This window comes from Chelonia mydas, chromosome 27, assembly GCF_015237465.2.
Source record: "Chelonia mydas isolate rCheMyd1 chromosome 27, rCheMyd1.pri.v2, whole genome shotgun sequence".
Taxonomy (NCBI): domain Eukaryota; kingdom Metazoa; phylum Chordata; order Testudines; family Cheloniidae; genus Chelonia; species Chelonia mydas.
The window spans coordinates 10,583,032-10,592,692 of NC_057860.1; the positions used below are offsets into that span (position 1 = coordinate 10,583,032).

Here is a 9,661-nt window from a genome sequence, read left to right on the forward strand (position 1 = left end):
CTTTGAGGATCTGAGCCCAAGTGACTTTCCCAAGGTCACCCAGGCAGTCTGTAGCAGTGCAGGGAACTGAACACAGGTGCCCCACTGCCCAGGATAGCAGCCTAACGCCTGGGTCATCCTTCCTCTTTCAGAAACAGACGTAAGCAGATTCCATTTCCGGTTGGTGACTAGGAAAGCGGCAATGGAAAAGGCTGGCCAGAGTTTTGCTTAGGATTTAAAACCCAAACATCAGTGATCTAACCCTTTCCCTCTTCGAAGCGGCGTCACAGACGCTCCCCGACTCTCACCGCCCCCCCCTCCCACACACACACAAAGCAGGCAAGTGCTATAGCAATTTTATGGATGGCTGAACTTCCACCTGCAGAACTGGGACAGCTCCAAGGGCACACAGTGAGTCAGTGGCAGAGCTGTGAATAGCACAGGAGGATCCAGCTTCCTATTCCCCTGCTCTAGCAGCTTCTAGGCCACGCTCCAAAGGGCCAGAGGAAAACGAACCTGCATCTTAGCAAAGGAGGCTCTGCAAGAGAGTGAACACCTAGAACCAAAGCCAGCTATTGTCCCCGGGTAGGAGCAAACTGGGGGGTCTGGGTGCCTCCAACCCACGTCCCCCCATGGTCCAGTGGTTAGAGCAGGGAACCGTGAGTCAGGAGCTCTGGATTCTAATCCCGGCTCTGGCACAAGAGTGGTGATTACAGCAAGGCAGCGGACGAGGTCAGGATTCCACGGTTCTATACTCAGATCTACAACAGCTGTGCAAGTCTTTTCACCTCTTGGTGAAATGGAGCTCACACGCATGTAAAATGCTGTGAGATCCCCTTGGAAAGGAGCTGTGGAAGGTTCAAAGTACTTGCAACCTCAAGCCATGTTAGGCAGAAGCTGCCATGGCAACCACTGCAACAACCCGTAACAACAGACACTATCTCCCTGTCATTTGCTAGTTTCATTGTGAAACAGCCCAGGAGGGGTGGAGATAGCTCACAGCTATTTGGCCTAAGCTGTGTGTACTACCTCTGCCCTTGGGACTCCCACAGCCCAGCGCGGGGAGACCGTCCCCAGCGGCAAGCCCTTCTTCCTGCCCTGGGCACACAGCTAGCCCTCAGGCTCTGCAATGCTCCTCTCTGTTTAGTTAGCAGAGGGTGTGGAGAGTGAGTGACTCACTCCCCAGCTATTGTCGCTGGATGATTTTCCACCCCCATTCACACAGAGCTGGGATCTCCCCTCTCCTGCAGAGATCAGCTTTGGGGGTTTGAGGTCATGCTTCCCTGCTGCTCAGAGCCAACCCTTGACCCACCCCAAGCACTTCCCATTGCTGCAGCCAGAGGCACCCTCAGAATTTATTCTAGGCTGACAATCCTGCCCCCCCCCCATTGGGTCAGAATTTAGGGGTCCCCCTTCTCCCCAGCTTTCCCCCATCTGCCCCACTCCCCTCAGGCATTCAAAGATGAGTTGCAGCTTTCAGTCTCAAACCTTCATTTGAATACGAACCATTAAGCCTATGCAAATGTCTGCTGAGAGTGAAACCTACCTGCCTGCCATACACCTGGCTCCCTGAGCCTCCCGGCAAAACAATGGGCCAGGCCTGCCACTCCATTACAACCCACTGCACCCCTAAGGGAATCCCAGGCAGGTGAACCCCCCCTACCACCCCCGACAAGACAAGTGAGTTCAGGACAGCAGCAGATGCTGGATTGGAAATAGTGCCCGTCTGTCAACGGAGCAGGCAGCCTGCACTAGAAGTGGGGGTATCCGTGCACACAGTGTAAGCGGAAAGGGAAAACTGCCCTGTGACTGGTCTGGCTTTAGCTATTTTATCTTACAGGGAGGGGGGTGTTGAAGAGGGGCTGTATTTTGATGAGAGCCACACAACTTTTGCAGCCCCGCCCCCCCAAGTCTGCTGTATGCAGCCATGGGGACTTCAGGCACCTGCTCCAATGAGGGCTGTGAGAGCGGTCAGGGGATACGTAACAAACCCATCCCTTCGGTTAAAGGTACCAGTCACCTATAGTTCATGGCAGATTGGCTCAGCCAGGCTGCCATGCCCGCAGCTGAAAGAACAGCACCCTGATTAGCTCTGCAGCCGGAAGAAGGCTGATAGAGGCACACGTGGCAGGACGGCTGTTGCACCTGTTTCTCCCCCGCCCCATCCCTCCCTTCCCTGAGCCATAAGAAAGGGCCACGGGCTGCTGCTGCTGCTTACCCCTCGCTGCTCCCAGCGCAAGGGGGCAATTGCTATACCAGAGCAGACCTACTTCCGACAGCAGCCAGGCAAGAAACCCAGACACGGACAATTATGAAACACCCTGCGCAGGGGAATGGAAGCACTTCGCTTGCAGCTCATTGCCATGCAGGAGACAAAGGAACTCAGCAGCTACTGCCCCGTTCTGATCCTTCCTAAAACAATCCCCACAGGGAGAGGGTCTCATTGTTCATAAGTGTTTATAGTGGATAAAAGCAGGACTGGGAGATAGGAGGGGGCTTCCTAACTGCAGTCACTAGATTTTGCTTTTGCTCTTACACAGTGATGAGGTGGCAAAGGAGAGACGGGCAGGCCTGGGGCTAAGGGAGAGCCCTAGGCTAAGAGCAAAGAAAGTGCTTAGGGCGTGCGGTTGGTCACTCACCCTGCGGCATGGGAATCCTGCCATCACATGTGAAACAGCCAACAGATCCTGACCCCGATTGGCTGGGGGAGGAAGCAAATGACTAAGAGTGCAAACTTGCGCAAGGAGCCGGGAGAGGGCAGAGGTTATCAGGCTGCAGTTTCACTGGGACGCAACCCAAGAAAGCGAGAGCAAACCCGGGGAAAACACACATTCCGGCCAAGTCTCTGCTCGGAGGCTGGGAGACCAGCTACCCCTGCTGGGGGTTACAGGCCCCTGGCACGGCCTGCTTGCCAGGGGGAGATTGAAAAACAGACGTAGCTCCCCCTGCTGGACAGACAGAAGAATACAAACAGTCCGTCCCCCACTTAGGCATGTTTTTTTCCCTTTAACAACTGTAACACACAAGTTAATAGTAAACCAAATCCCCTTCCAGCTCTACTCATCAGCTTGGACTTTATTTGTGAGTTTATACATTTAGGGAGGCGTTACACAGCAGCACTGATAAAAGCAGCTCTAAGCCCAGAGGCATGGCGAGACATGCCAGTATCCCCAGGCTGGAGTCCAGCAGGGATTATACACAGAGATTACACACAGATCATACGGCTACAGACATTACCAACAACATGACTGCTCCGTCTGCATCCAGAATCGGTGGCGTTATTGCACTCAAAGCAGCACTGGACAAAATTAAACACCTGATTACAGCGCACGACCACACAACACCTCTGCTCCCCATGTCATGTTTGCCCTTGAGGACTGGCAGGTTAAAACAGGGAGGCCCTCAGGCAGGAGGCACTTACAGAGAGGCTGTCCAGGAGAGCGAGCCTGCCTGTGGTTTTGTCTCAGCCACCCCCTTGCAGGCGGGTCCATATAATCAACAACAGGTCCAAGAGAATCACTAGCCAATGGCCTCTCTGTGAAATGAGTTTGGCGGGTTTCAGCCCAATTCCCTGTAAAGCAGCATCCACATGATACAGAAACCACCACAGCTGGTACTAACTGCCCCCCCTATGGAGACTAAACTGACCCCATGCCCAGAGTTGTCCCTTTACGTCAGGGCAGACATAGCTTGGCAGGGGAAGCTCACACTGGGATAGATAGAGGGCTTCAGTCTCCAGGGCTGTCAATCTGGTACCTCTGAGCACCCCAAATATTGCCTGGTTTTGTAAAAGTTAAGATAGTTGCCCTGTGAAGTGCAGGAGCAAGGGGGCCGTACCCCATTCTCCGCTGCTCCTGGGTAAGGGGGTGGGGGGGCAGAAGGGTACTGAATATATCCCAGGTCCCTATGTGCAATGATCTAGCTCTTGGCCTTCATGGGGCAAGCCTCTCATACACCCAGTTCCCCTCTCCCTTGTGTGTCATGAGTCCCGTGGGGGCAGTGGCGTCCCGGAGGTGCCGGAAGACGATGCGGTCATGTAAGCGGTTGGTTTGGCCCTGCCAGAACTCCACAACGTCTGGTTTCAGGATGTATCCCCCCCTGAGGGAAAAACAGATGCTGTTAGAGGTGCCCATGCAGAGCAGCAGCCTTCACACAAAGCCAAGCGGGACCAGGAAGTTCCCTACGACGAAGCGGATAGCATTTTACATAGCACAGATCACGACCGTCTGGGGGCACCTCAGAAGGATGTGAGGCGTCCGCACACACGCACGCCAAGCCCAATGATGCTCACCGTTCTGGGATGCACTCTGCTTCTTCTTGCAGGGAACAGCTCAAAAGCAGGCCAATCTCAACCCTAACTGACTCCCCGAAGAATCCTTTAAGTAAATCCAGGCTTTTCAGGAGGTGGTACTCAGCCGCACGAAAGCTTTAGGTTCAAGCCCTGCACCTGGCCTTCAATCTAAATCTAACCTCGATGCTGCAGGGCAGAGCTTGGCAGAGGGGGGAGCAGCAGCAACACTACGGAGAGGTACCACCCTTTGGAAAGATTACATCTAGGTGCCAACTGTCCATCTCTACCAGCCGGGAATCCGAGATCTTCTGGCACTTTCAAGGAGACCAACATCCCCCCAGTTTCTAATAACCACAGCTGAGGCACTCAGAGCTGTAGCAGAAGAATGGGAAGGGACATCAAAGGAGAGAGTGGGAGACCAGGCCTAGCTTACACAAAAGCTGATTTTACCAACTAAGCACCACTCACCAGTAAGCAGGCTTTGGCACAATTCCCTCCCGGTACCGCTCTTCCAGTTCTGTGTTCTTCTTCCTTAAATACTGCAAGGGAAAGGGAGACAGTCTGAAGGCCTGGGGCTTTCTGCCATGGAGCAAACATGCAAAAAGGAAGCAAAGCATGGCCTGGGGCCCTCACTGCCCCCCCAGTAGGAGATAAGATGCACTGGGGGACACAGCGAGGGAACAACAGTCCCCAGGGAAAGCTCTGACACACCCAAGGGGCTGGAATCCAGCACAATCCATCCCACCCTCAAGTCCCACTGCTCCTCACCTCCCTGTCAGGAATCACTGTGCTCTGGCAACTCACAACTGCCCCGATCTGGCTGCTTCGGGGCCGGGAGTGGAAGTAGTGCTCCGATTCCTCCTCCGGGAGTCTCTCCACAGAGCCCTCGATACGCACCTGCGACAGCCACAGTGAGATGGGACCTGGCCCCCGGAAGGTGGACACACTTCCGCTAGGGGCCAGAAGGAGACCACGTAAATTTTGCCAACAAGATTAGGATCCTGGTTTCCACGAGAATAAGGGTGGGACATCAGTCTATCATCCCCCTGTGGATTCGCCAAATGTCAAGTGCTCCCTCGGTCCCCCTGCTGTTATTCTAGGTGATCACCAACCCCGGCCTGATATGGGGATGAGCTAGACACAGTTTGAATCACCACCACATCCTGCAGGGTAGAAAGGGATCTAACTCCTCTCCAGAACCTAGCTCCCCGGAAGGCGGCCATCTCACCAGCCCCCCACCTCAGGCAGAGTCAATTGGGAAGGTCTAGAGAACCCACCTGAGAGCCACTTAGAACTCAGTTGGTTTCAGTGCCTCTCTCCCCACTGTCCATTATTAAAGATCCAGATTTCCTTCCCGCATAAGAAACCTGCTGTGCCCTCCCTTTTTTCTCCGGTACGTAGCTGACCTGCAAACAGTCTCCTACTCTGGTAATTACAGTTTGCTGCCCTAAATGACCCTGCAGTTTCAAGTCAATAGACTCACTTCTTGGCGTTATTCTTCAATTCCCCTTCTAAGAACTATTGTGCTGCGTTGCTGAGGGCTGTTACACCACTACCACCTTCTACCCCAGAGGCAGCTGCTTTCAGTGATGTATGAGCATTCTCTGTAAGCGCAGTTCATAACCTAGAGGCTAGCCCAGCACGCTTCTGGCGCGGTAAGAATACCTCAGGTTCTCAAAGTCGCAGCCCCCGAGGAGCTAAATAAGTTACAGATTCCAACCACCCGTCCCATCTGGTGTAAAGCAGTTTTTGATCTTTTAAGAAGCCTCCCCAGCCCAAGATGAGCAAACAGAGGGTCTCTGCTCAGTGCTGCAGTCTGCATTTTGAAAGTGAGGGTGTGGCTCTGAAGTAGACTGCATCTGCCATCTCCTCCAGCACTTCTCCGCAACAGGCCTCACCTGGGCATCCCAGCGAACGAATGTAACTATGATACTGCGTGCAGGGTGCTGAGCCTATCCCCTCTGCCGCTTCCTCCCCTTGATTGGAATCAGAAGGCACAACTCACCTGGCGGTTAAGGGGCTCCCAGTAAAAGACGACTGAGGCAAAAGGATTGGAATCCTAAAGAGTGGGGAGGCAGGGGGATAAAAAACACAAAACAAAGGACTTTCATCAATTAGGTAATAGTTCAGATCTTAAAAGCTAGAGAAATTACCCACCTCTCCCAGCTCGATGGTTTGGGACTTGGAGGCACTTAAGCGCGCAAGACAGACTAAGCCAACACAGCCCATGGGGAGGAGTCAACATGCTATGCATCACCTTGATCAAAGCAGGATGGGGAGTGGAGAGGGGCACACGGAGACATCTCCCTCTCACTCTCTGATCCCCCCACCTATGATCAACATAGCCCAAGGCACTTTGGTCCCTGAGGCGTATCTGTGGGCTGCTCTTCTATACTGAAGGAGAGAGGCAGCTGCTGTCCACCTGATTCAATGCAAGCCTGGTGCAGACCTTGAGCACCTCGCAAGTCGGCATCCTGCCCCTCATCTGAGCAAAGTTCGGGTGCCCACAGAGTTATGGAAAATACAGGCCAGTGGGCAGTTTACCTGCTTGATGGTCAACATCTTACGTCCCCCAGGATCCTCCCTCCTGGCACCACGCCCAACCCTCAGAGGTGCCAGAGCATGACCGAAACCTGTCCTCAAGTGACATGCCCCACACAAATCAATGAACGACATGGTCTGTAACCCACAAGACAGCTCTCACCAGCTCCTTTCCTTTCCTGCTCTCGTGGTTAGTGAAGAATCGAAAGCCATCCTGGCTAAACCCCTTCAGGAGCACCATGCGGGCAGAGGGCCTCCCATCCCTGAGCCAGGGAACAAATGCACGAGTCAACACAGAAGTGCAATCACATACATAGATACATTCCAGAGACTGCCCACCCACCCAGGCAAAGGTGAAGGGAATCTACCCTCTTCTTTCCAGTCATGAATTGAGCATTGCTGAGATCAGGAGGACAGTTCACCACCCTCTCTCACCCTGCACCTCATTATAGGAGGCTGCACATTACAGGCTTTTGTGCCTTCCTCTAAAGCATTTGAGATTGGACCCCACTGGAGCCCGAATAATGGGCTGGATGGGTCACCTGACTGATGTAACAGGGCAAATGCCTAGTCCCGTTCCAACACACAGCTGTGCCCCTGGATCTGCTCCTTACTATCCATACAAACATGCCAGAAGCTGTCTGCTTCCCTGCGTGCCAGGTTACCCAGCCTAGGATACGAAAGCTAGCAGTGCACCTCACCGCAGGAAAGCAGCAAAGGAAGCCACCCAAAGATGCAGATAGGAGAGATTCTGGGCCAGCAAGCTCCTTCCCAGCGACTCCCTTGCAATGCCCACCTGGTACAGGTGGCCAGGCACATAGCATTGGCTTCGCCGATTGAGGGACACTGCATGGCCTCTTCAAACCACATGGCAAACTGCTTAATCGGGTCAAAGGAGGCGAGATGTTTCTCCTCAAATGCCTGCACAGGACAGAAACGGGGAGAGGTTTCAGAAGAATTGAAGTGTTACATCCCCACCCATCAACCGTCAGGATCCTTCACTTCCCCACACATCATCTCAAATCCTGCTAACCCTGTAGCTGCAGGAACCAGCCCACATGAGTTTAGCTTCACAACTCCCAGCCCGCTGAACGGTCTCTGATTATCCACATTTGAAAGGAGACACATTGCTTAAAGTCACACAGTGAGCCAATGACAGAGTCAAAACAGAACCTAAAGTCCTGACCCTGCCCTGCCCATCTCCCTGTTCTAGCCACTGGAGAATACTCCCTGGTTTTTTATTTCATTCACCGCTTGTTGATTTTTTTAGGTCAGCTGAGCTCTGTGAAGCTGCTGTCTTATCCCATGCTGAGTAATGGAAAGGCTGGTCTTGAAGCTTAAAGCATGGGCCTGGGTGTCAGGAAACCTGGATTTTAGTCCCAGCTCTGCATGACCTTGCCCTCTCGTTGCCTCTCTGCCTCAGTTTCCCCTGTAAATTAAGATTAGTATTTAGGTCCCTCACAGGTGGTTATGAGGATTAATCCACTGGTTTTAACATGCTCAGAGGCTTAGGGCTTGCCTACATGGGAAAGTTTTACCATTTATACGGATATAATTATACTGGTGTACACACAACCTAAATTCACACCTTATCTTATACCGCTATAACTCTCTCATGTAGCCAAGTCCTTAGACAGAAGGGCAGGCTATTAAAGCCAGGCACAGCCCTGTGGGTAACATAAGAACGGCCACACTGGGTCATATCAACGATCCATCTAGGCCAGTATCCTGTCTTCCATCAGTGGCCGATTCCAGGTGCCCCAGAGGGAATGAACAGAACAGGTAATCATCAAGTGACCCATCTCCTGTCATCCGGTCCCAGCTTCTGGCAAACAGTGGCTAGGGACACCCAGAGCATGGTGGGGTGTCCATGACCATCTTGGCTAATAGCCATTGGTGGACTTGTGCTCCAGGAACTCATCTCATTCTTTGAGCCCGGCTGTACTTCTGGCCTTCGCAACATCCCCTGACAGACGAGTACCACAGGTTGGCTGTGAGCAAGGAACCCACCCCAGACCCTAGACATGAACGGGGCCCTAACAGGGCTTTTCTGTGATCCCCACCACAACCCCCCGCCCAGACTTTGGATAAGGGCAGGATCTGGGGGAGCCTTGGGGGGTGGGGGGGGAGCATCATGGCTCAAGGGGCAGCAGGGTAAAGACTGGCTCACCTGCCAGCCCGGGCACCTGTGGGGGAGGGGTGACTGTGCACCTCACCTGTGGGGGGGAGGGGCAGAGATCGCTGATCCCGCTCCTCCCTCCTCCTCGCCCCCTCTTTGAGTCCCTCCCCCTCTAGAACCCTCCCCCGTGCCCCTCCTCCAACGTGACCCCCCCATCCCAAGTCCCCTCCTCCTGCAGCGCCCACCGGGACCCCTCCCCCAGCGGGACCCCCCCCGTAGGCCCCCCACCGGGACCCCTCCCCCAGCGGGTCCCCCCCCGTAGGCCCCCCACCGGGACCCCTCCCCCAGCGGGTCCCCCCCCGTAGCCCCCCCACCGGGACCCCTCCCCCAGCGGGTCCCCCCCCGTAGCCCCCCCACCGGGACCCCTCCCCCAGCGGGTCCCCCCCCGTAGCCCCCCCACCGGGACCCCTCTCACCTCCTCGTCCCCCCGGTAGCTTTTCCTCAGGGGCCCCAGGTCCATGGCTGCAGCCGCCACCTGCCCAGGGGGACGGGAGCCGAGCCAGGCCCAAACGCGCAGCCCGCTCCGCGCCGCGTAACGCATCATAGCCCCGCCCCCGTCCCGCGCACGCGCGCGCAAAGACTCCGCCCCGTAAGGGGGCAGGACGCCGGAAGTGCCGCACGCCGGGGCGGGGCGATTTCAGCTCACGCCCCCTGTCCCAGCAGCCAATAGG

General features: G+C 54.8%; 1 protein-coding gene across 1 annotated transcript; it reads right to left on the minus strand.

Annotated features, from left to right (window-relative positions):
• Positions 1-3,034: 3,034 nt before the first annotated feature.
• Positions 3,035-9,595, minus strand: PNPO (pyridoxamine 5'-phosphate oxidase). Its single transcript, XM_037887197.2, has 7 exons — positions 9,406-9,595; positions 7,608-7,732; positions 6,975-7,074; positions 6,276-6,329; positions 5,039-5,167; positions 4,739-4,809; positions 3,035-4,077 (listed from the first exon to the last, which is right to left on the minus strand). Exons 1-7 carry the CDS (start codon positions 9,532-9,534, stop codon positions 3,912-3,914), a joined length of 774 nt encoding a protein of 257 aa, XP_037743125.1. The 5' UTR covers positions 9,535-9,595; the 3' UTR covers positions 3,035-3,911.
• Between the last annotated feature and the right edge of the window lie 66 nt (positions 9,596-9,661).

Coding starts and splice junctions, on each gene's coding strand:
- PNPO (XM_037887197.2), bottom strand. CDS start 9,534: ATGATGCGTTACGCGGCGCGGAGCGGGCTGCGCGTTTGGGCCTGGCTC. Junction 7,733..9,405: donor GCTACCGGGGGGACGAGGAG/GTGAGAGGGGTC, acceptor TGTCCTGTGCAG/GCATTTGAGGAGAAACATCT. Junction 4,078..4,738: donor GTGCCAAAGCCTGCTTACTG/GTGAGTGGTGCT, acceptor TTTTTCCCTCAG/GGGGGGATACATCCTGAAAC.